At 41.7% G+C, this 26,911-nt stretch overlaps 1 protein-coding gene across 1 annotated transcript in view; it reads left to right on the forward strand.

The window, feature by feature from the left end:
- LOC105467563 (NRDE-2, necessary for RNA interference, domain containing) overlaps positions 1-26,911 on the forward strand; it is a 51,089-nt gene that overhangs the window by 2,094 nt on the left and 22,084 nt on the right. The window contains exons 2-7 of the mRNA XM_011717253.3: positions 11,662-11,770; positions 12,967-13,200; positions 17,200-17,349; positions 23,423-23,870; positions 24,687-25,092; positions 26,711-26,844. Of these exons, the coding sequence (XP_011715555.2) occupies positions 11,662-11,770; positions 12,967-13,200; positions 17,200-17,349; positions 23,423-23,870; positions 24,687-25,092; positions 26,711-26,844 (1,481 nt within the window). The remainder of the gene's footprint in view (positions 1-11,661; positions 11,771-12,966; positions 13,201-17,199; positions 17,350-23,422; positions 23,871-24,686; positions 25,093-26,710; positions 26,845-26,911) is intronic.

Here is a 26,911-nt window from a genome sequence, read left to right on the forward strand (position 1 = left end):
TATTTCTTTTACTTTTTTTTTTTTTGAGGCAGTCTCACTCTGTCACCCAGTGTGGAGTGCAGTGGTACAACCTCAGCTCACTGCAACTTCTGCCTCCCGGCTTCAAGTGATTCTTGTGCCTCAGTCTCCCAAGTAGCTTGGATTACAGGCGTGCGCCACCACACCTGGCTAATTTTTTGTATTTTTAGTAGAAATGGGGTTTCACCATGTTGTCCAGCCTGGTCTGGAACTCCTGAGCTTAGAGGATCCGCCCACCTTGGCCTCCCAAAGTGCTGGGATTACAGGCATGAGCCAATGTGCCTGGCCTGCTTCTTTATTTTTTTTCTTAAGTAGAGACAGGGTCTTGCTATGTTGCCCAGGCTGATCTCAGACTGCTGGGCTCAAGTGATCCTCCTGCCTCAGCCTGCCAAAGTTCTGGGATTACAGGCATGAGCCACTGTGCCTAGCCAGGAGCTAAGTTTTGATGGATCTTCAGGAGAGTAGGATTTGGACAAATAAAGATGGTGGAAGGGTATACCAGGGCCTTCAAGTCCTGCAGAAGAAAAACATGAGAACTGCAAATCATCTAGTTTGTCTGGAGATATAGTGGCATAAAGAGGAGCCTTGGGAAATATGGTTGGGCTGGTGGTGATGGAGGGTAGTAATCTTTAATAACAAAGCTTTATCCTTTTATTTTGAGAGGGGGAAATCGAAGTTTTGCAGAGGAGTCTTACTCTTAAATAATATTTATTTGACATCCTCTGGATATCTACGATCAGGAAAATGTGTGTAAAAGTATGTTTTATAAAGTATTGTCTTTTGAAAAAATGTAAACACAACATTATCTCCTGTAGTGAAAACAAGCCATAATTCTTTTCTGGTCATTTTCACTTACCAGTCAGTGTTCACATTTCACAAGATGTTTCAAAAATGGGATTTTACAGTTGGACTGTTCAAGTCAATTTCCAAAATAAAGCCAACGTTGCATTTTGTGGATGTATGCCTTAGGTCTCTTTCAATATAGGTCAGTTTTTCCCTCTCCTTCATTCCATGTGGTCGATTTTTTGAGGAAACCGTGTTATTTGTCCTGTAAATGTTTCCCACCAAATCCTCATAGTGTCACTTAACATGCTTCTGTATCCCAGTATTTCATATAAACTGGTATTTAGCTCTAGTCAATTAGTTATTCAGATTTAATCTTTTTGTTGAAAGTACCTCATTGGGGGAGCAGTGCACTTGCTATGGAATCATATCAGGAGGATGCCCTGTCTGACGTATTCTGTTTTAGTGATGTTAAGATTGACCAGTGGATTCATGTGTTTGCAACCTGTTTCATCCCATATGAAGCAGCCCGTGAACCTTACAGCTAATGATTTTTGCAGCCATTTATGATTATTGTTTAGATTCATTATTATTTCATTGAGGTTGCAAAATGGTTATTTTCTAATCGTATCATTCCTCCTGTATTTATTAACATCAGTTATTCTATGAAGAACTATTGGGATACGCTGAATACAGTTTAGTTAGGAAGGAAATATAGGATAAATACTTTTTTCTTTTTTTCTTTTTCTGAGACAGAGTCTAGCTGTCGCCCAGGCTGGAGTGCAGTGGCAAGATCTGGCTCACTGCAACCTCCACCTGTGGTTCAAGTGATTCTCCTGCCTCATCTTCCCAAGTAACTGGGACTACAGGCATGTGCCACCACTCCTGGCTAATTTTTGTATTTTTAGTAGAGACAGAGTTTTACCATGTTGGCCAGGCTGGTCTCAAACTCCTGACCTCAAACGATCCACCTGCCTTGGCCTCCCAAAGTGCGTGAGCCACCTCGCCTGGCCTAGGATAATTACTTGATTAGTTGATTCATTCCTTTCGTTAGTTTCAGAATAATGAGTTGGGGTCCCAGTAACTTCTAGAGGTGACCAGTGAGGTATGAAGTCTTTTGTTTTCATTATGAAGTCATGAATTTTTAACGTTTATATTTCAATACATTGCAGGTAGGCTTTTTTTTTTTTTTTTTTTTTTTTAAAAGAGATGAGGTTTCACCCTGTCGCCCAGGTTGGAGTGTAGTGGCGCGATCATAGCTCACTGCAATCTCCAATTCCTGGGCTCAAGCAGTCCTCCTGTCTCAGCCTCCTGAGTAGCTAGGACTACTAGTGTGCACCACCACACTGAGCTGATTTATTTATGTTTTTAGAGATAGGGTCTTGCTACATTGGTCAGGCTGATCTTGAACTCCTGGCGTCAGGCGGTGCTCCCGCCACAGCCTCCCAGAATGCTGGGATTACAGGCATGAGCCATCATGCCGGGCCTGACCCAATCATCTTTATTTAATAGCTTTCTTGCTTTCTGTCCAAAGAGATGTCCAGGAATCATCACTTATATTTTCTGTTGTGGCCTGGAGTTGGCCATTTCTCTTTTTTTTTTTTTTTTTTTGAGACGGAGTCTCGCTCTGTCGCCGGGGCTGGAGCGCAGTGGCGGGATCTCAGCTCACTGCAAGCTCCGCCTCCCGGGTTTACGCCATTCTCCTGCCTCAGCCTCCTGTGTAGCTGGGACTACAGGCGCCCGCCACCTCGCCCGGCTAGTTTTTTGTATTTTTTTAGTAGAGACGGGGTTTCACCGTGTTCGCCAGGGTGGTCTCGATCTCCTGACCTCGTGATCCGCCCGTCTCGGCCTCCCAAAGTGCTGGGATTACAGGCTTGAGCCACCGCGCCCGGCCCCTGGTTTCTTTTAGTGGAAAATGGTATGGATATATGAAAACCACACACTGGGTTGTTAGGGGTATCATCACCACTGTGTTGTCATTACTTCTAGACTTTTTCAGTGGATGGAACCGGGAAGAGAAAAATACATCAGGAATTCATATTAGTATTTCCACTCCAAATGTAAGATTATGAAACTTTTACTTCTTTGATTTAATTTTAAAATTTCTGTGTATGTTCAAAATAACAGTGTTAATGTGACTAATACTAACAGTTTCAGATTTTTTAATGGTTCTATTTGTTTTAAGGACATAGCCCACAGTGGATATGCGGTCAATTTACTGAGTTTGAAAATCACTTGAAACAATTCCCTGTGTGATTTTATCACCAGTTTGATATATGGTGATATAAATGTAAATGTTTTCCATTTTTAGGCATTGTTTTTCTTTTTAATTTGATTTTGCTTTATAATGTTATGAAACACTTAGTCTGACGTTAAAATTGTAAACCAGGTATATTCAGAGAAGAAAAGCCTTCCATCTCTGTTTATCCAACCTGTCACTTTCCTTCCCCTGCAGACTAACATTTTCATTATCCTATGGTATCTTCCCATTTTTTTTTCTTCCTTTCTATAAGCAACTACATTTCCCCTCTCTTTCTTAAATGCGTACTATTCTGCATTTTACCTTGGATCCTGGAGATCGCTCTACACTCTATAGAGATCTTCCTCATTTCTTTTTACTAGTGCACAGAACTCCATCGTGTGGCTGTCACATGCTTTATTCAACTAGTCCCCTATTAAGGACATTTGGACTCTTTCCAGTCTTTTACTGTTATAAATAGAAGCAGTGTACTTTTTGCCTTACACTATAAAAATGTTATAAAAATGTAAAATAGTGTTAGCAAGAGGTGGGTGCAGAGTTTCAATTAAAAAAAAAATGTTAAACTCCTGGACAGGAAAGACAGCCAATACCAAAATGAGTGAGAGGGGCGCTGTTCTCCTCTTTCTGGCTGCCATTAAAAGTTAGGCCAAGGGCCAGGCACAGTGGCTTACACCTGAAATCCCAGCACTTTGGGAGGCCAAGGCGGGCAGATCACTTGAGCTTAGGAGTTTGAGACCAGCCTGGGCTCTAATAACAACAACAAAAACTAGCAGGGTGTGGTGGTGTGTTCCTGTGGTCCCAGCTACTCGGGAGGTTGAGGTGGGAGGATTGCTTAAGCCTGGGAGTTGGAGGTTACAGTGAGCTGAGAACTCACCACTGCACTCCAGCCTGGGTGACATAGTGAGAGACTCCATCTTAGAAAAAAAACAAAGAGGCCAGGATTTAAGTAGGTATCACATTCAGTAATGAGCCTGGTGGGGCTATGTTTAGTAAAATTCATTATTTCGACCAACAGAAATAGGAGCATCCATTGTGTCAAGAGCAGCAGAGAGCGCCCAGTATCTGACCCCTTCAGTTCTGGAGCTTTTCTTCCTACCCTCAGATTGTTGACTAGGATTGTGTACCCTAAAACATTGTTGCTTGGGAATCAAATATTTGACAGATTTGGAATGGAAGATGGTGTATTAGTTTATTTAATCTTCATATTATATGAAGCATATTATCCGTATTTGGGGAAGAAACTAAACACATTATCTTTTTCCTCCAAACCTTTTTCTTGTGTGCAAACATCAGAAAATGGCACTACCATTCACCCAAACCGAAACTTAGACACACACCCATTCAGTTCTTTAGTCCTTCCAAACAACTCTGAAAGTCCTTAGTTTCTCCGTAGTCTTACTACCACTACCTAACTTTTGTCCCCTGGATTACTACAACAGCCTCCTAAAATAGCGTCCCCACCACTAGTCCTACCATTGCTCCCTGAGCCACTCGCCACACTGTAGCAAGAATTTTTAAATGTCTTTATTTAAAAACAACACTATGTGACACTGGCTGGTTTAAATGCCTTACAACTACTAACCTACTGAATTCTCATAACAACTCTATGAAATTAATACTCTTCAAATGTAGGCACAGAGGGAGCCGGTAAGTAACTTCTGAAGGTCCCATGGTTAGTAAGTCACAGAGTCAGGATTTGAACTCAGGCAATTTAGCTTCAAAGTGTTAGCTCTTTTTTTTTTTTTTTTTTGAGATGGAGTCTTACTCTGTCGCCCAGGCTAGAGTGCAGTGGCATCTCCGCCCACAGCAACCTCTGCCTCCAGGGCTCAAACGATTCTCCTCCCTCAGCCTCCTGAGTAACTGGGATTACAGGTGTGCGCCACCACACCTGGCTAATTTTTGTATTTCTAGTAGAGATGGGGTTTTACCATGTTGGCCAGGCTAGTCTCGAACTCCTGACCTCAAGTGATCCACCCGCCTCAGCCTCCCAAAATGCTGGGATTGCAGGCACGAGCCACCACACCTGGTCTAAAATGTGTGCTCTTAAATGCTGTTCTTTGCTGCTGATCTTTCAAACAGTATATCTGATTTTGTCACTCTCATTCAAAACATGACCATCTACCCATTGCTCTTAGGGTAATGCTAAGCTCTCAAACATGTTTTTTAAGGCCCTACCTCTCCTGCTTCATTTTGCCCCCATTTCCCCTCAGTCCCAATGTCCAAGCCACAATCACTTCTCCTATTTCTCAGTGTCTATTTCCCAGACACTTTCTAGGAGCATATTTCCTTCACTCCTCCTCCTTTAGATCTTAGCTGAGATATTTTCTAAGGCAGTTTTCTCTGATTCAGACCTTGTTTGAATTAGGGAGCGTGCTCTCATTATTCCCTGTCTATTTTCTCTCTCTCTGCATTTGTCACATTGCGTAGAAGTGACTGCTAGTAGGGTAGCTCCATGAAGGGAGTGCTGGGTTTGTCTTACTCATCGTGCATTCCTAGCACCTAGACCAATACCTGGCTGTTGGTAAAAAATTGCCAAATGAAAAAAAAGAGACTCAGAGAAGTTACTTTGTTCAGAGTTGCACAACCAAGAAACCACCAGTTTGAACATAGGTCCTTCTAACTACAGAACTTGTGTTATAAACCATGCTATGATATTAGAACATTGGGGTTTTGGTCCTTTATATAATACCTTTGGAATTCCTGGGCCTCTTCAAATTGTAGGTTAACTGCTGTGGAAGGGCTGACTTTGCTCAGGTTCTCTGTAATAATCATCTTAAATGCAGTTCTCAGCCATGTTTGCTGGTGCTTTTTGTATAAATAAGTTTGTGCTCCCAGATCCTTTGTTAGGCTTATTTATTTTAAAGGAACAAATCTCTTCCGTAATATATACACTACTTTATTTATACAATTGGCCCTAGAAATGTTTTTTGAATTACCGTCTCAGGAGGAGCACTTACCTCTGAGTTCACTCAAAGGAACTAGTAATCAGTGCTATTTCGTTATAATAGAAGGGGAATGAATGTAGAACTTGGATATTTTATCCAATTATAGTTAAAAATCTATTTTAAAGTTCAGATCTTTTCATGGCAATTCCTTCCTCCCTCTATGTGTAATAGAATTAAAGCATTTTCACTAGTGATGGAGAAATGGGGTTACATAATAAATGTTCATAAAAAGTATTTCAGCTGAAATTATTCAGTGGTGATTCATTATATTATTTTCTGTTAAATTACGCTGAAAATTTATACATGCTACATTTCTACCAGATACCTGCCTATTTTTGTTAGGCAGTAGTTCTAATGTGGTTTTTCTGCCTGATGTTTCCACATTGCTTGGTGTGTATGCATAATAAAATGTATGGCAGAGTGTTAATTTCCAGGCACATTCTTTTTTTTTTTTTTTTTTTTTTTTGAGACGGAGTCTCACGCTGTTGCCCAGGCTGGAGTGCAGTGGCGCGATCTCGGCTCACTGCAAGCTCCGCCTCCCGGGTTCCCGCCATTCTCCTGCCTCAGCCTCCTGAGTAGCTGGGACTACAGGCGCCCGCCACCGCGCCCGGCTAATTTTTTGTATTTTTAGTAGAGACGGGGTTTCACTGTGGTCTCGATCTCCTGACCTTGTGATCCGCCCACCTCGGCCTCCCAAAGTGCTGGGATTACAGGCTTGAGCCACCGCGCCCGGCCTCCAGGCACATTCTAACTCGTAATTTACTAACCTGCAAGGACAAAAGCCTTGTCAGCCAGTGGGATTCTCTTTCTTAAATTGTAGGTATTTGGTGTGCTGCTGGTCTTCTCTATAAATGTTACATCTTGCTTAGTATTGGCACAATTACCTATGTACACATTTTATATCCATCAAGTATGTAAATTACGTGAGGATGTAACTGTTGAAAAGGACTTTGCAATCTGATTAATAAAGCGTCTGTTCATCTCAGATCACTTTCTCCAGAATTCTGTTGAATTAAAATTGAATTTAACAATGCAAGTTTTTATTTGAGAGTGAAGGTTATAATTATAAGCCCCATGTGAGCAGAACCTTTCTTGTTCCCCACTGTACCCCCAATACCTCGACCTGTGCCTGGGCGTGGAGTTGGTGTTCAGCAACTTATGTCATGATTAAATATACATTTACAGTGAAGAAAGGAAGAATTATACTAGTTGTACTTTATACCTAGATAATGGATTTTTTTTGAAGATTTCAAATTTCTTCAGTTCATTTGATTAGGTGTTGGAGTATAAACATGCAAAGATGTGGTGCATATCCCCATTCATTTTATTTATTCAACAGATATTTATCGAGTCCAGTTGCTTTGTACCAAGGCACTGTGCTAGGAGTTGGGAATACAGTAGAGAATAGTCATGGCCCTGCCCTCATGGGGCCTATAGTTTGGGAAGTGACAGGTGGGAGGAGGGGAGGGAGCTGGAAACTTGGATATAAGAGTTGTAAGCCAGTGGTGTTTCTTTTTTCTTTTGCCACTTGTGTAGTATCACAGTAGTCATTACTAATCTGGTCCCTATAAGGATTTGAGTTGTTGACCCTTGGCTTAGAGTATAGTGGGAAGATAATGAGATTACAATGTGAAGATTGCCATAAGAGCCCCGTGTACTAACTGCAGGGAGACTTTAGGAGAACAAGCCCCCTTAGCTGAGAAAGTGAAGAGAAGCTCCCATGGTGTGGGATGGAGAGAACTGGATGAAGAGTCACAGATTCAGGTTCAGATGCTTGCCCTTGGCCACAGCTGGGACTCCAGCTGTTGGTCTATAAGGGAGGGGGTGGTGTCCAGGCTGAGCTCTGAAGAGCCATCTCAGACCCAGCCCCTCCCTCTGAACTCCCAACTAGAGAGCATCCCTGCCTTTTCTGTTCTTCATGTTGGACTTCTCTGCAAGATTCTCTTTGAAAAGTGAGTTCCTTGGCTAAGAAAAGTTTGAAAATTCATGGACTAGAGGACTTCCAAAATCTTTCCAAGCCTGCCATACAGTGAGTATTACTTCTGATATTCCCTGCATGTCTACTGCTAATATGCTATCAAAAAATAAAATAAAACACAACTTCTTGTCAGGTGAAAATATCTTTTGCTCCACAGAAGGTCATTCGATTGTCATGAAGGTCACAGAGGATCCATCATGATTCAGGTTCAAAACCCAAGAGCTTTCTTTTTTTTTTTTTTTAGTAGAGTTGGAGTCTTCCTTATGTTGCCCAGGCTGGTCTTGAACTCCTGGGCTCAAGTGGTCCTCCCTCCTCAGCTTCCCGAAGTGCTAGTATAATAGATGCACTGGCCAAATTTTCTTTCTTTCTGAATTTTTTTCCCCCATAGTAGTGCCATACAGCAAAGCCTCAATTGCATCCTTAAAAGCCTGGCACAGTGGTGGCATGCCTGTAGTCCCAGCTTCTTGGGAGGCTGAAGCAGGAGGATTGCTTGAGCGTAGGAGTTTGAGACCAGCTTGGGCAACACAGCAAGACCCCATTGCTCAAATTTAAAAAGCCTTTCTTGTGTCTTCTGAAGGACTTTCTTTGAAGAGTCTCGCGCTGTATGTATTTCTTTACATTTTCTTCCAGCTGTCATCACTATCTAGAATATTTATGTAGAAATATACTGGAATTGTTTGAGAGCATCTTTTCCTGAATTCTGTTTGTTCCATCTTTTTCCACTTTTCCTTTTTCATAGATAGAATCTGATTATTGTGGAAATAATTTTGATCTCAGTGAGCAACAGGAACTAGTTTCACATATCTTTTGCCAGGAATTAGGCCCAAGTGAAGGGAACCAACCTCAGAAGGAAAAAAACAGTAGAAAGTTGCATGAACATTTGTTTAGCATTTACTAGGTATGACCTTACTAATTACTTAACCCCTTTGAGTCTTAGTTTTCTCTTCTATAAAATGGTGATCATAATACCTGCCATAGAGCCTTGTTGTGAGGATTAAAAGATGAAAAGGATTTAAGTGATTAGCCTGGTGTTTGGCCTGCTGTAGGCACTTAAGTTGGAATCTGTCACTTCTTTCCCTTTTTTCTGTGCTGTTTAATATTCCTTCCTTTCTTTGGGATTTTTCTTCCTTCCTCTTTTCCTTCTTTCTCACAAGTATTTGTTGAACACCTACTATAAGCCAGTGATTAAAACAGCACCTGTTGTCAGGAGGCATACATTCTGGTGTCTCCTCCATACTAAGATGCAAATACTGATACGGTTTGGCTCTGTGTGCCCCTCCAGATCTCATCTTGAATTGTAATCCCTATAATCCCCAAGTGTCAAGGGAGGAACCGGTGGGAGGTGATTGGATCCTGGAGGCAGTTCGTCCCGTGCTGTTCTCGCGATAGTGAGTGAGTTCTCATGAGATCTGATGGTTTTATAAGGGGCCCTTCCCCCTTGGTTCTTTACTCTTTTCTCTGCTGCCACCACATCAAGAAGGTCCTTGCTTCCTCTTTGCCTTCCACCATGATTGTGAGTTTCCTGAGGCCTCCTCAGCTATGTATAACTGCAAGTCAGTTAGACTTCTTTCCTTTATGAATTACCCAGTCTTGGGTATTTCTTTATAGCAGTGTGAGAACGGACTAATACAGTTACTGTAAGGAGCTAGTATCCAGAATAAAGAACTTCTTCAAAGAATATCTGTGATTGGCTAATAAACACATGAAAAGATGTTCAGCATCATTAGTCATTAGGGAAATGGAAATCGAAACTACAGCAAGATAACCCATCACACCCACTAGGATGACTGTAATAAGAAAGATAATATAACAAAAAAGGATATGGAGAAATTGGAATTCTTGTACATTGTTAATGAGAATCTAAAATGGTACAGCTACTTTGGAAAACAATCTGGCAGTTGCTCAAAATGTTAAACATGAGTTACCGTATCACCCAGCAGTTCTGCTCCTAGGTGTCCACTCAGGAGAAATGAAAATATGTCCATATGAAAACTTGTACAGAAATATTCCGAGTAGTAGTATTCATAATAGCTAAAAAGAAGAAATAATCCAAGTGTTCATCAACTAACGGACAGGTAAAATGTGGTAAATCCATAAAATGGGATATTATCTGACAATAAAAAGGAATGCGGTTAGTGATAGACACTACAGCATGGATGAACCTTGAAAACTTTGTGGAAAGTTACAGAAGACCGCATATATTATATGAGCTCATTTATATTAAATGTCCAAAATAGGCAAATCTAGAGCGATAGAAAGCAGATTAGTGTTTGGCTAGGGGTGAGGTGGGCGGGGCAGGGAAGCAGGAGGTGGGTGATAGGGATGGACTGCTAATAGGTCTGGGGTTTTGTTTTGGGATGATGAAAATGTTTTAAAGTTCTGGAGATGGCTGCGCAACTCTGTAAATATACTAGAAATCTGTCAAATTGTACATGAATAATGGCTGAAACTTATGGTATGTAAATTATATCTCAATAAAACTGTTCAAAAATGCAGTTTCCCTCTTCTTTTGTATCTTCAACCATTTAACAGGTTCTTCCTCTTCAGGATATGAATATTCGCTGGCCTCCCATCCTAAAACAAAACAGGACAAAATACAAACCCCACTCTGGGCTCCCTTGCTGCTGCCATCCCATGTTTTTTCTTCCCTTCACAGCTAAGACTCCTAAAAGTTAGAAAATAAGTAATTTAGAAATAGTTCACTGTAGAAAAGTAAGAAATTATGGATAAGCAGAAAGAAGAAAATCTTTAGACATTTAATATAATCACCTAGAGATAATCACCACAGTATTAACATTTATATAATTTTACATTAAAAGTTGACATCTTGGGTTTTTATTTCCAAAGAAGAGTACTATTATAAGGAAAGGTTTGTTAAGTTAGTGTACTAAGGTAGAACATGGAATATTTTTAAAAATATCTTAATCTTCTGTAATAATATTAAGCATGGTGGGCTTTTATGCATGATTTGATTTTGTTTTGTTTTGTTTTGTTTGAGGTGGAGTCTGACTCTGTCATCCATGCTGGAGTGCAGTAGCGCGATACTGGCTCACTGCAACCTCTGCCTCCTGGGTTCAAGCGATCTCCTGCCTGAGCCTCCCCAGTCGCTGGGTTTACAGGCGTGTGCTACCACCCCTGGCTAATTTTTGTATTTTTACTAGAGACAGTTTTTCGCCATGTTGGCCAGGCTGGTGTCGAACTGCCAGCCTCAAGTGATCTGCCCTCCTCAGCTTCCCAAAGTGCTGGGATTACAGGTGTGAGCCACCACGCCCAGCCAGTTTGATTTTTTAACTTTTAGGAATTGTCTGAATCAAATTTGAGGTCATAAAAACCTAATGCGTTGGAAGCTGTCACACTCATTAGACGGTGTGAGTGGATGGAATGCATAATGCCTTGTTGCCTTTTAGCCCATACTTATTACATGGCTTTTGCTTAAGCTGCAGCTTGATATCATGGAAGGATTTTGGTCTTGAATATTTTCGGGTGTTTTAAAGCCATGCCCTGTGAAATAAAAATTTCATGGATTCTGTTCAGCTTCTGTGGACTTTGGACTGACTGTTCAAAATTGGCTGACATTGGCTGTGAATTAGGATGTCAGCTGATAAGATGGATAGATCTCCTGCTTTAGAATCATATTGAACTAATTTCATTGATCTTTTCTCCTTTTGCCTGTGCAGAGTTAGACTGGCTGAGCAACCCAAGCTTTTGTGTTGGATCCATAACGTCCCTGAGCCAACAGACTGAAGCAGCCCCAGCCCCTGTTTCTGAAGGGTCACCGCTGACAAGGTAGTTTTTGTTTGACAGATGTGTTTTCATTTTTGTCAGTTTACTATCTATAGCTTAGCTGAAATGATGCTCCTTAGAAAACTCTAATAAAAGAGCTATGTAAAACTCTTACTTAAAGTAATGAGGTGATCTTTGACTATTTTCCCTTACCTCTTGTATTAATTTTTTTTTCTTTGCTTTGCAGTGGCAAGTACGTGACACAGTTAGTGCCTGTAATTAGGCCAAGAGGGAAATGGCATCATTGTGATTCTCAAGTAACTTTACTAGCCTCATTAGTAACCTTTAGAATATCATAATTCAGATTTTTTTTTAGTTGCATTTTCAACCCTTTTGTAAAAATAGAGGGAGCTTGTATAAGATTAAAAATGGCATGAAAACATCAGGGAAAGCAAGATGGCACACATCTCTCCTCAACTGTGAAAGAATTTTGTTTTAGATCATTGAACTGAGAAATAAGTTCTCTCACAAATATAGACTAGATGATTTCATTAATAGGGTTAATAGGCTATGAAACCCCATACTCTAAATGTGTAAGAAGCCTCTGGAAATTGAGAATAGTTGATGCGTGAGAGGAAGCTGGTAGATATTAGATATTTCAGTAATGAGGAAGAAGAGCTCATTGTCATCTCCGAAAACACGGACCACAATTAAATGTTTTGTTTTTTTCTATTAACGACATGCTGACATAATATGTGGCACTGAAAATAAACCTTTTATAATGATTTCTTTTTTGAAATTTGTTTTTATTTTTTTTAAAATAAAGATGAGGTCTTGCTATGTTGCCCAGGCTTGTCTCAAACTCCCGAGCACCTTCAACAGTCCTCTTGCCTTGGCATCCCCAAGTGCTAGGATTATAGGAGTGAGTCTCCACACCAGTCAACCTTTAATAATGTCTTAAAAAATACTATATTTGATAAGTGGTAGGTTACTTTCATTTAAAGATGTGTAAGTATGAAAGTATAGGTTTAGAAACTATTAAAATTAGAATTTCTTCACCTGTTTTTATTTTAGGTCCAATTCCTGAGTCTTGCAGGTAAGGTGTAATCCAGGAAGTTACTGTATAATATATGGGCAAATAGTAAATCTGTGTGAACATGTATAGAGTTCCCTCTTAAATATTTGTTGACTTATTTACATAGTATTATTTTTCCTACATCTTTTTAGAAAGTAATTCTAATGTTGATTTTCCCAAACAGGAGTCCTCTGAAATCAGAGCCTTCGGATGAAAGTGACACTGACAAAAAGCTCAAACAAATAAGCAGAAAAAAGAAGAAAGAGAAAAAGAAAAAAAGGAAGCATCAGCATCATAAGAAAACAAAGAGGAAGCATGGGCAGTCGAGTAGCAGCAGGTCTGAGACAGACACCGATTCTGAAAAGGACAAACCTTCCAGAGGCGTCGTAGGCAGTAAAAGGGAATCTGAGAAACCGAAGTAGGTTGCTGTTCTCAAGCACCTATGATATTTTAAGTCCTGAGTTTTTCTCCCTTAATTGTTGTCACAAATTAGATACTCAAATAACCATGTAGTCACTCAATCAGAAGAGAGCTCTACCATTATATCAGCTTAAAAAAGAGAAGGGAAAAAATTAAGGACACGATTTTATTTGAGAAATGTTATTTAGACATAGTGATGATTGTGTGAGTCTGGTTCAGACAACAAGTCCTTGGGATTTTCAGAAGATGGCAGATGTGCCGCGGCGGGTCTGTGAGCCAGTGCACCTCACAGATAAGGGATCCCCCTCTGAGGGCCGTGGGTCTCCACGCTCAGGGTAAGGGAAGCATCTCTCTCTGCCTTCATCTATCTTTCATTCAGTCACTGCTATCAACTCCTGTGTGTATACATGATCACACACCCTTTTAAGATTAACATAGCACTTAAATAATTGTTACATTTGGCCTTTTCCTTTTCTCTTTCATATTTGTTTAAGACCACTATGTCGAAGGTGTGGAAAACAGCTCATGACTACAGTATTTCCATTCCTTGGGGGCTTTATTTCTCCCATATTTTACTCTGCTTTCCTTCTTTTTTTTTTTTTTTTGTTGGCGGGGGGACAGGGTTTCACTTCTGTTACCCAGGCTGGAGTGCAGTGACGCGATCTCGGCTCACTGCAACCTCTACCTCCCGGATTCAAGTGATTCTCCTGCCTCAGCCTCCTGAGTAGCTGGGATTACAGGCGTCTGCGACTACGCCTAGCTAACTTTTTGTATTTTTAGTAGAGACAGGGTTTCACCGTGTTGGCCAGGCTGGTCTTGAACTCCTCACCTCAGGTGATCCACCCACCTCGGCCTCCCAAAGTGCTGGGATTACAGGCATGAGCCACTGCGGCCTACTCTGCTTTCTACCTTCAGCATATTGTTCAATTCATTCTACAGGATGGCCACAGCATAGGTGCTCAATACACCTTTTTCTCTGTGCCTAGTTGAATGTCTTCCTAAGTAGAGGGGGTATTTGCCTGTGGGTGGGACAGGTGGTATATGGTAAAACTACCTGAATTATTGCTCATTTAACTTTCTCCTTTTTTTGCTTATATGGTCTAGAAGAGAGAAAACCTAGGTACCTGTCTAGAACATCGCTAAAAAAGAAATAGTGCTGTTGAGATTTTTGCAACTCTTCAGGATTTTTTTTTTCCTTTTTTTAGACAGAGTCTCATTCTGTCACCCATGCTGGTGTGCAGTGGTATGATCTTGCCTCACCGCAACCTCTGCCTCCCGGGTTCAAGCGATTCTCTTGCCTCACCCTCCCAAGTAACTGGGACTACGGGCACGTACCACCCCACCCAGCTAATTTTTGTGTTTTTAGTAGAGATGGGGTTTTGCCGTGTTGGCCAGGCTGGTCTCGAATTCCTGGCCTCAAGCAGTCCACCTGCTGCAGCTTCCCAAAGTGCTGGGATTACAGGCGTGAGCCACTGCACCTGGCCTTCAGGAGTTAGTTACTTCCATTGTGTGCTTAGAAGTCCCATTGATGTCAGCGAGGGCTCTGTGTTGGAGCAAGTCTGGAAACTGGCCCTTAATGTTTCCATTCCAAGAGACAGTCACTGCAGGCTTATGGGATCCCTCTGATAACAGATAAGTGTTGGAGAGCTCTACCTGTAACCCAAGCTTTTTTTTTTTTTTTTTTTTTTTTGAGACAGAGTCTTGCTGTGTCAGCCAGGCTGGAGTGCAGTGGCACGATCTCAACTGACTGCAATCTCCGCCTCCTGGGCTCAAGCAAGTCTCCTGCCTCGGCCTCCCAAGTAGCTAGGATTACAGGCGTGTGCCACCATGCCTGGCTAGTTTTTGTATTTTTAGTAGAGATGGGGTTTCTCCATGTTGACTCGGCTGGTCCCGAACTCCTGACCTCAGGTAATCCGCCTGCCTCTGCCTCCCAAAGTGCTGGGATTACAGCCATGAGCCACCGCGCCCAGCCCCCAAGCTTGCTCTTTAGAGGAAAAAATAAAGTGGTTGAGCAAAAAGGTTCTGAATTTGACTGAATTTTTGAGGGTAGGAATCTGGCCTGTCTTGCTTACCACTATATTCCCACAGCACTTGATGCACAGGGCTCGATAGAGAGTAAGCACTGAATTCGTTTTTGTTACGTGAATGAATGAATATATTATTGGTATCCTTACTTTTTACTGTGTCTTTAAAGCAAGCTACTTTAATTGTTATGTCTTCCCAAAACTCATCTTTTAGCTACTTGTCCTTTTTTATAGCTGGGGACAATGAGTTTTAAAGGATTTCCCGAAACCACACAGAAACTGTCTTTAGAACTTGAAGGATAGTTAATTTCAGCCTATGCTTAATCATGTCAGGGAATCTTTATAGCCTATTGATAGTTTTATGATCCAGATAGCATTTTTAAGTTTATTGATACTTTGTAGACTATCCTTATTAAGATTGTTCTTGTCCTTCTGTTTTACTGTCTTGTTATTAACTTATGTATTCTCTTCCTGAGAAGGTGACCTGGAAGAATTATTTATTTCCACATAGACAAGGACTGCAATACTAGTGAGTTGTGAGAGTCTTTCTGTGATGTCAGGAAAATGGGTTCATGAGGGTAGCAGACCCTGTGAGACTCTGTTTCAGGGTGATGACAAATGACCTTCCCCAGAGGCCACAGCTACTAACTGACCTTGAGTTTCTGGGATGAGCTTTCCCTCACCTTTAGGTGGAGGCAGCTCCTTCCTTGCACACAGCCCAGACTACCACATCCTGCTTCCTTAGCTCAGTACCACCAAGGGGAGAGGAAAGGACCTGTTGACTCCTCAGGGGTGGTCTGCAGCTGGCCTCTCCTTTTTTTTCTCCCAGTTGGCTTTCCATTTCTTTCTTGAATGCATCAATCAGTTTGCAGTAGGCTCTCCATCTTTTCATTGCCCCTTACGGCTTTTGTTGACAGAGAGCCCTCTGCAGTTGTTCTGAAGGGAAATGTGTTGAAATCTCCATACATTAACCTGAGGCTCATCATTCAACAACTATTTATTGAGTAGCTAGTGTTCCTGAAATGCCATTCCCTTGTATTCCCTGCCAAGAATAACTAAGAAGCCTCCAGAATCTTTGTTTGTACCTGGGCAGAGCTGAAAAGCAGAGATGGAGCAACAGTTAATGGCTGTTTTGACTACTTTGGCACCTTCTTGTGTCAGCAGCATTATGAACTGATTTTCTTTAGAGGAAGAAGATGTTAGATGCCAGAAAAACCTTCCCTCCCTCTCACTTAACGCCCCGGGAGTGGTTCCTTTTGTATCTGAGCTGAAAGTCTGCCAGCCTACACATTGGTTCAGAGAGATAGATTAGGGTCTTGTCTTCAGGGGAGCCTCGTGATTCTGCCCTTTATGTACAAGGTCCAGACGTATAAGCAAAATGGCAAACACAGAGTCCAGACTATAAAAATGAGGCTGAGACCAAGCCTAAGTAATGTTGGAGGCTGAACAGTTCAGAGCAATGGCTTTTTTGAGAGGTTTTGAGTTGGAATAAACTATCTAGGCACTTTCAAGTAAGTTAGGTGAAGTTAGGGCAGTGCACTTGAATGTCAGTGGTTGTCACCTTGGGAGGTGTGGGAGTTCCCTCTGCCTAGCCCTCTAAGGTGCCTCAGAGCAGGAATACTTTAAAGACTTTGTTTATAAATATATTTGAAATTCAGGTTACAGTAATCTAAATGAAACATTTTAAAAGAACTCCTGTATACCTATATTCTTCAGGTTAATTTTTGAGGTAGGAAGACTTTTGTTGGTAGAGTGTCATTTAGTGGTGACAGGTTTTGCTTTATTTTTTAAAACTCTTTGCCCAGAGTGAGAGTCCTCTTCCATCTCTGTAGCACATGTACATTTTATGTACTCGGGCGTGTTTGATGCTATGTGGAGTTTGAGGTGTTTAACTCTCATATTGCTGAAAATGCCAACTGTGTCACTGGAAGATTTTTAAAGTGCTTCTCCCTTCTTCTTCCTTTGTCTCACAGTCAAGGAAATAATGCTGCAGCTGATACTGGACATCGCTTTGTTTGGCTTGAGGACATTCAGGCTGTGACGGGAGAAACCTTCAGAACAGATAAGAAACCAGATCCTGCGAACTGGGAGTACAAGTCTCTCTACCGAGGGGATATAGCAAGGTAGCCACCTTGTTTTGCCCCAGTTTTCGCTGTAGGAAAGTAACTTTTTTCTCCTCGGAACTCTCTTGGCACTGTCTGTCTGCCTGTTTCTGTCTTTCATCAGTTCTGTTGGGTTTTATTTATTGCATTGTTCAGGCACGTGTCTTATCTCATATTCTAAAATGAAAGCTTAATGCTTGAATTCAAGTCAGATTAATCTTATTTATTCCTGGTGCTTGCCATAGTGCCTGGCACAGTAGACGTTCAATAAGTATTTGTTGAATAAGTGAATCCAAAAGTACCTTGTAATAATTAATTGTGACAGATATCTGGTAACCATTTGGTCTAACCTATATGCAATTTTTTAAAGTGGCAAAGCTTTTATTTATCCATCCCCAACTTCTGTCATTTAAAAAATGACATTTAGTGGTAAGGACTTTCTCAAAATGTTTCTAGCATATACCATCAGATAATCATAAAAATCATAAGAAAAAATCATAAAAAATAGGTGATACTTGCTTTAGTAATAGAGTTTGAACTTTTCCCCTCTAATCTGGCAATCAAAAATATTTGAGTACTTACTAAACCCTTTAGACCAAACTTGTCCAACCCAAATTTGTAAACTTTCTTAAAACATTATGACATTTTTTTGTGAATTTTTTTTTTTTTAAACTCATCAGCTATTATTAGTGTTAGTGTATTTTATGTGTGGCCCAAGACAATTCTTCATCCAATGGGGCCCAGGGAAACCAAAAGATTGGGTACAGTATTAGTCCATTTTCGTACTGTTGTGAAGAAATACCCGAGACTAGGTAAATTATAAAGAAAAAGAGTTTTAATGGACTCACAGTTCTACATGACTGGGGAGACTTCACAATCATGGCAGAAGGTGAAAAAGGAGCAAAGACACATCTTACATGGTGGCTGCTCTTTATAAAACCAGGAGAATTGCCCTTTATAAAACCATCAGCTCTCGTGACACTCACTATCACAAGAATGGCACAGGAAAGACCTGCCCCATGATTCAATTACCTCCCACCAGGCCCCTCCCACGATGTGGGGATTATGGGAGCTACAGTTCAAGATGAGATTTGGGTGGGGACACAGCCAAACCGTATCTGATACCCCTGCTTTAGACATTTAGTACTTTGTGAGAAATCGTGAGGAACATAAAGAACAGTAACACACAATCTGTTCCCAAACAGTTTACAGATAATGAGAATTGAAGACAGAGAATCATCAGTTTTAGAATACAAAGACAAGAGGAGATCTTGAAGATCATTATTCTTTATAGACTAATGACTTTGTGAAATAAATTTCCATTTCCATTATTTTGCTGTGTCTCCAACTTTTAATCCTGTTGTCACTTATCCTGACATTATACCTCACCATGTAAGCAATTCCAACTAAAATTTCCTTCCTGATGAGTTGTTTTATTCAGTACATATTTAATCTACCTACTATCAGTGGAAACTTTATGGTTGAGCATAAATGACTATTATATTTTCAATGTATTCATGTATTTTTGAGTTATCTTAATGCTCCTTGAGGTATTACTTGGTTTTCTGTGCCACCAAAGGCACACCCAGATGTGGTAGATTCCCAAGAAAAGATGGGCAGTTGGGGCCAGGCATGGTAGCTCATGCCTGTCATCCCAGCACTTTGGGAGGCCGAGGTGGGTGGATCACTTGAGGTCAGGAGTTCTAGACCAGCCTGGCCAACATGGTGAAACCCCATCTTCACTAAAAATACAAAAATTAGCTGGGCATGTTGTCGCATGCCTGTAATCCCAGCTACTGGGGGAGCTGAGGCAGGACAATCGCTTGAACCTGGGAGATGGAGGTTGCAGTAAGCCAAGATTGTGCTACTGCACTCCAGCCTGGGTGACAGAGTAAGACTCCATCTCAAAAAAAAAAAAAAAAAGATGGGCAGTCAACAAACAGAGATTGGACATGAGGTAGTGGCCATGGTGCTGTGTGTGTGGTTTCACTTAAGTCAGCCTGTCTGATCCTCACAGCTGCTTGTGAGGAGGAGGAGGAGAACCCTGTTCATTTCACAAATGAGGAAAAGGAATTGCGGAGAGGTTAACTGCACAAGATCATGCAGCCAGGCAGCCGCAGGGTTGGGATTTGAACCCTCATGTCTCTGACTTCACATTTCAAATATTCTTTCCCTGCCCATGCAGAAAGATGAGACAGGGTGTGTGGTTTTCTAGATTTGGAAACAGAGGACTCTGGTTCTCATTCTGACTTTGCCATTTACTAGCAATATAGTTCCAGGCAAGTCATCCGACCTGTCTGAGCCTCTGTTGCTTCATTTGTAAATTGGAAATTGCAACTTCTGCCATGGCTTGTGCTCAAATATCAGAATATTTGATATGGAATTGGAAATTGGTATGCAAACATAAAGGGTTAGTATTTATTAATAGCTGAAAAGAGGAGAACGTACTAACAAAGAGTGGCTCTTGAGCTTCTGCTAATGAATAGCACAGACTTAGGAAGAAAGTAATTGGAAACAGCCTTATTAATCTAAACCTCAAGGATGCCACTGCTAAAGGGCTTAGGGCATTGTGATTTCCTAGCCATTTGGTAAAGTTTACACAAGACACATCTTGCCTGGATTAGTAGCTGGATTAGTAACTGTTAGTGTCCAGTTCTGAGAAGATATTGATACTATGGCCGTCTGAGCTGGTCAGAAGACAGTGAGAATACTGTCAGTGAGCAATGGGCTTCATGCCTCAAGTGCATAGAAGTCAATACTATGGCACCAGCTTTTGAGAGAAGCAGCAGCTTTATTGCAAGGTCAACAGGAGGCAGCACTTGAATCTGTCTCCCCCAAATGGGGTCTGTGTTTTAGAGGAAGAGAGTAACTGTGAGGGAGATAGGAAACTGCATCGAGGCGTGATTTGATTGGGTTATGGAGACAGACAGTGTGGGGTTCTTGTCTCTTTTTTTTTTTCTATTGAGACGGAGTCTCGCTGTCTCGCCCAGGCTGGAGTGCAGTGACGCAATCTTGACTCACTGCAACCTCCGCCTCCTGGGTTCAAATGATTCTCTGCCTCAGTCTCCTAAGTAACTGGGACTACAGGCATGTGCTACCATGCCCGACTAATTTTTTTTTTCCATATGCCACTAAAATTTGCCCAAGTTTATTCAACCTGCATTCATTTTGATTGCCTGGAGCTTTGGATTTAATTCTTCCATCCCACTTTGTATCTTTCATTTGCTTCACTCTCTCTAGCTTTTATTCTTTCTTTCTCTTTTCCATTGGGCCAGTGCACCTGACCCAACTCACATGCATGGACTCTGGGAAGGTAAATGCCTGGCTGATTTTTTTGTATTTGTGTATTTTTAGTAGAGATGGGCTTTCACCATGTTAGCCAGGATGGTCTCAATCTCCTGACCTCGTGATCCACCCACCTCAGCCTCACAAAGTGCTGAGATTACAGGTGTGAGCCACTGTGCCTGGCCTGTGGGTTCTTGGCTCTTAAGTTCATGTGGCAGCAACTCCCCTCACTTCTTAATTTGGTCCGTGCTCCTTGGTTCAGGTACCTTGGTTCCCTATGTGGTTAATTAACATTTTTGTTCCCTGGCTTTGGGGTCACCAATTGAGCACACTTGATTCACCTGCACGAGCTTGTGACTGGCGAGCTGTGGGTCCATGCAACTGAAAAACAACTCATCGTTCTGTTATTGACAAAGTTGAAGTAGTTTGAACTGGTTCTGCAGTTAACAATTTTGTGTCGGGTACTGAATTTTCACACTTTAGGGGGAACACTGATACACTGAGAGCATTGAAATGAAGATGAACACTTAAAATTTGACTAGCACTGTCATGTAAGGACTAGATGGGCATTTAGCCTAGGCAGAGATATGATCATTGTTTTTTTTTTTCTTTTTTTCCCCCATCCCACCCCCGATCATTGTCTTTTAAGCTTGGTTGGACTGCCCTTTGGAGGCTGGATTGACAATGTTTTGTGTGGCTTGTGAAGTTAGAACCAGTACTAATGAGTGGAAGTTCCAGGAGGTCAGATTTAACTCCGTATAGAGTAGCACATCCTCTACTCCTATGAGCATCCCGCTGTGACACTGTGTACGGGAGGATTGTGGTGAGCAGGGGTTAGGTTCTAAAGTTAGTGTATAACTTGAGAAAATTAGAGTCAAACTATATTTGGAAAATTCCTTAAGACTAATATACTGTCTGATAGTGAAGTTCAGCTCAGTCCGTTTTTTCTCCGTTTTTGGAATAGACTGTTATTTCTTTGGCTATACACCAGATAAAATAGTTGGCTTATGTTTAGGAGCCAACTTTGATAAAATAATAGTTTAAACTTATCTAACCCTTACTGTATGGCAGACACTCTTCTAAGGACTTTACATATATAAAGATTTTTGGCCAAGTGCAGTGACCCACACTTGTAGTGCCAGCACTTTGGGAGGTCAAGACAGGAGGATTGCTTCAGGCCGGGGGTTCAAGACAAGGCTTAACAACATAGTGAGGCTGTGTCTCTACAAAAAATTTAAAAATTAGCTGAGTGTGGTGGCGTGTGCCTGTAGTCCAGCTTTTCAGGAGGCTGAAGCAGGAGGACTGCTGAAGGAGTTTGAGGCTGCAGTGAGCTATATTGCATCACTGCACTCCAGCCTGGGCAACAGAGGGAAACCCTACAAATTTTTTTGTAGACTGGTGCAGTGGCTCACACCTGTAATCCCTGTATTTTTAGTAGAGATGGGGTTTCACCATGTTAGCCAGGATGGTCTCAATCTCCTGACCTCGTGATCCGCCTACCTTAGCCTCCCAAAGTACTCTTCTGTATCTGGCTGCTTTCACTCAGCGTAATGTTTTTGAGATCATCCGTCCATAAGGCACTTACCAGTAGCTCCTTTTTACTGCTGGTAGTATTCCATTGTATGGCTGTACCTTCGTTTACTTATCCATCTTCTATTGATGGACACGTGGACTCTTTCAGTGTTTGGCTGTTAGGAATAAAGCTGTCAAGAACATTTGTGCTCACGTCTTTGTGTAGACATATGCTTTCCTTTTTCTTGGGTAAATATGTAGGAATAGAATTGCTGGGTCATAGGTTAGGTCTGTGTTGAGTTTTTTAAGAAATAGCCAGATCTTTTCCCAAAGTGATTATACCAGGTTACATTCCCGCTGACAGCGGATGAGAGTCCTGGTTCCTCCACAGGTTACTCACCAACATTTGGTGTTGTCAGCCTTTTAAATATTAATTTAAAACTGTTCTAGATGGTGTGTAGGGTACCTCATTGTGGTTTTAATTTGCATGTCCTTGTTGACTAATGATGTTGAGTATTTTTTTTTATGTGCTTATTGGTTATTCATGTCTTCTTTTGTGGAATTTCAGTTCAGATCTTTTGCCCATTTTTAAAATTGAATTGTTTGCTAACATACATACAGAAGAATGTACAATTTTCCTTAGCTTTTGCCTGTGCAAATATTCAGTAGTCATGTGTTTGTTAACTCTGGGGACGCCTACACGTTCCATAAAAGCGTTTTAGAACCCAACCTCTTTTCCTCTAGAGTAGAAAATAACTAAATGTAATTTCATTTGACATACTTTGTTTCAGGATTAAAAAAAGAATCTTAGGCCTATATGTTACCTTCTTAAGTAGGGACACAGGAAAATATTGAGAAAACAGGACTGGTCTAGGAGACAGATGATCCAGGTTCCCAGGCCTCAGTGTCCTTATTTAGGAACAGTTAAGAGAGGGGATGATAATTTTTGCCTTGCCTGTCACATATGGCTGTGATGATCAAATGACATAATGTGCGTGACAGTTCTTTACAAGGCTCCAGGAAAATAGAAATTACTAAGATCTAGAAGACAGGCATGATCTGAAATTCATGAGATGTTAACAAAGAGTTGAAGTGTTATAGGAGGAAGTCAGCCAGGCAGAAAAAAAGTTAATTGCTAGTCCTTGTGTATCTCCAGATAGAAACAATCTGAAGGTAAGGTGAATTTGGATCTGTGCAGTGAACCTGCGTAACAAGAGTTGAGGTCTAATGCGCCTTCAGTCATTCAGAGGTAGTACACATATTCCCTCAGTAACTTTTTTTCTTTTTCTAATATCAGATACAAGAGGAAAGGAGACTCCTGCCTTGGCATTAACCCTAAGAAGCAGTGCATATCTTGGGAAGGGACTTCCACAGAGAAGAAGCATTCACGCAAGCAGGTTGAACGCTATTTTACTAAGAAGAGTGTGGGATTAATGAACATTGACGGAGCTGCCATCAGCAGTAAAACTGAACCTCCCTCATCTGAGCCCATCTCTTTTATACCAGTGAAGGACTTGGAAGATGCGGCTCCTGTTACAACCTGGTTGAATCCTCTGGGGATTTATGATCAGTCAACCACACAGTGGCTACAAGGACAGGGTCCTCCAGAGCAGGAATCAAAGCAGCCAGACACACAGCCAGACAGCGAGAGTGCGGCTCTCAAGGCCAAGGTGGAGGAGTTTAACAGGCGGGTGCGGGAGAATCCTCGGGATACGCAGCTGTGGATGGCCTTCGTTGCTTTTCAGGTATGTGTTGCCATCCCAGTTCTCTTACCTTAGAAGGACATTCCTGGTTTTGGGCAAACTGATGGACTCTGCAACAATTTTTGAGCTAATGAGGAAATTTGACACTGGGCATACAAAGATTATTAGAGGCTTTGCCCTGAGCTCGCTCAGAGTCCAGTGAGGAGAGTGGACATGTGAAGAATACGTGCAACCCTGGGGTAGTAAACACTGTAATGTGTAACTTGGGAGTGGAGTGAGGGGATGATTTGCATTGAGGGAGGAGAAAGAGCTACCAAGAAGGAGAAGGTAAAGTTCAACAACACAATCTTGAAAGAAGAAGGGATGTTCACCAGATAGGGAAAGGCATTCCTGAAGTACAAACAGAAGAGGCAGAGCTCACAGAGTTGTGAAAGAGAGAGGGCTGCTCAGTGTATTACCCAGTTAGAGCCATGCATTCCCTTTCGAAAACTTGTGGGTTTGTCTGAGTCTCTCATTTTGAACCACTCATACAATTACCATATTTTGTGCCACATTTGGCCCTTTTATTGGTAAGGTCTGCTCTTCAGAAAAGACTTTCAAGGCATTGTATGCCAATCATTGATACAGAAATCAAAGCCTAAAATGGCAGAGAATGGACAGTTAAGTGAGAAACACAAGATCAGACATACCAGGTGACACAAGCACCTTAGGATCCAAGTGTTCTTTAAAAGAAAATGTGGCGAACCGGTGGTTTAAGAAAGTCCCTAGGGGGTGGTAAGAAAATCACTAAGCTTTGTTGAAACTCTGAGGATCCCCCAGGTCCATTTGCATTTGTCATTTGGTGTTTTTGTTGTTGAGGACGAAGTCATGAAAAGTCCTGGCCTGTATGCCATCGAGGAAGGAGAGCAGGAAAAGCGAAAGAGGTCCCTGAAGCTCATTCTGGAGAAGAAGCTGGCCATTCTGGAGCGGGCCATTGAGAGCAACCAGAGCAGTGTGGATCTGAAACTGGCCAAGCTGAAGCTCTGCACAGAGTTCTGGGAGCCCTCCACTCTGGTCAAAGAGTGGCAGAAACTGATATTTTTGCATCCCAATAATACAGCCCTTTGGCAGAAATACCTTTTATTTTGCCAGAGCCAGTTTAGTACCTTTTCGATATCAAAAATTCACAGTCTTTATGGAAAATGCTTGAGCACTTTGTCTGCTGTTAAGGACGGCAGCATCTTATCTCACCCTGCGTTGCCTGGCACGGAGGAGGCCATGTTTGGTAAGGAGATAACCAGATCCAGTTACGTGGGAGGAGTTAGACTTTCTTTTGGCTTTACTTGAAAATGAAGATCTATTTTTGATTTATTCTAGAAAAAGTCTGAATTGTTTGGTAGAACTGATTTTTTTTTTTTTTTTTGAGACGGAGTCTCGCTGTGTCGCCCAGGCTGGAGTGCAGTGGCCGGATCTCAGCTCACTGCAAGCTCCGCCTCCCGGGTTTTTACGCCATTCTCCTGCCTCAGCCTCCCGAGTAGCCGGGACTACAGGCGCCCGCCACCTCGTCCGGCTAGTTTTTTGTATTTTTTAGTAGAGACGGGGTTTCACCTTGTTAGCCAGGATGGTCTCGAACTCCTGACCTCGTGATCCGCCCGTCTCGGCCTCCCAAAGTGCTGGGATTACAGGCAGAACTGATTTTTAAAAAAAGTATTACGACTCTTTTTGATAACAAATTTGCCCCCAGCTCCCAGGGCAGATGGGGGCAGTAGAGCCAGTAGAGTTAAGATATCACTGGACAAGGTTCTGCTGATTAGCCAAGTAAACAGGCAAATCTCTTAACTGCTTTGGCAGTCGATGGCCTTATCTGTTAAGATGCGTGTGCCTGTCTCACCCAATTATAGGGTCCCAGGCAGTGATGTCTGTGAGATGCTCTGACTGGGAACCACTGCATAAATAGAAGTTTTGGGCATTATTATGCTGCTAACATTTTTGATCTGTCCTGAAGGAGCCTGGGATACAAATTTTGACAGCATTGAGATGTTGGAGGCTGCATGTTTTGCTGAGCCAGAGAGTATCACTCCTGACCTTGAATCCTGAAGGCTTTGCCCTTCACTGGCTCTGGTGTGTCCTTAGGCAGGTCCTCTTTGAGTCCCAGTTTCTCCATCAGCAACAATACTATAAACCTGCTTTACAGGACTGTGGTGCACAGTAAGCGAGATAATCTGTGGCAAGTCTAGCTCAATGTCCAGCATTTATTTGATCACAACCCCTGTTACTGAGTATTGATTACTATTGGCATCTAAAGATAGAAATACATTGCTCTCAAAATAATAAGCATTTATCACACTGACACAGAGTCTTGACTTTGTTACTGTTTGTGATCTACTCAAATAGTTTAGTGTTATTTAGTAGCTGGAATTGTACCACAAGTAAGATGAACTGGAATATTCAGACATGGAACCTTGATTTTTTTATAGCCGACTCTGAACATAGGATGAAAGTTGCTGGCGAATAATGCCATCTAGTGATCAATTGAATACAGCTCTTTGCTTCCTGATAAAAATCTGCTACGCCATCCTGTTTCTACCATTTTCTTGTAATAATGAGCTCTGATTATTTGATAGCATTCAGACCAACCTCTTGACTTATTTTTATGTACTATATATAGTTTTTATTGTTAATATTTGTGTTCTGTGGTTTCATACAAAAATTAGAACAAACATACTTGGTTTATAATACTGTGTGAGACCCTTTAAATCAGGATACGTATCACAGCTTTGTAAATTAACAGTGATTGCAAGTAAAAGATGTTCTCAGTGTGTTAATTGCCTGTTTTGAGAAGTACATTCTTTCCCTTTACTGGTATCAACCTGGCTTCTTCCCCTTTGCCCTCCTGTTCGCAGCACTCTTCCTTCAGCAGTGCCACTTTCTGCGGCAGGCCGGCCACTCTGAGAAGGCCGTCTCATTGTTCCAGGCCATGGTGGACTTCACCTTCTTCAAACCTGACAGCGTGAAAGATCTGCCTACCAAAGGACAGGTACCCAGCTCTGCTCGCCTCATCTCTTTCTTTCTGGCTCTTTGGAGGGAGGGAGAGGGGGAAGGTG

Source organism: Macaca nemestrina, chromosome 7 (genome assembly GCF_043159975.1).
Source record: "Macaca nemestrina isolate mMacNem1 chromosome 7, mMacNem.hap1, whole genome shotgun sequence".
NCBI classification, from domain to species: domain Eukaryota; kingdom Metazoa; phylum Chordata; class Mammalia; order Primates; family Cercopithecidae; genus Macaca; species Macaca nemestrina.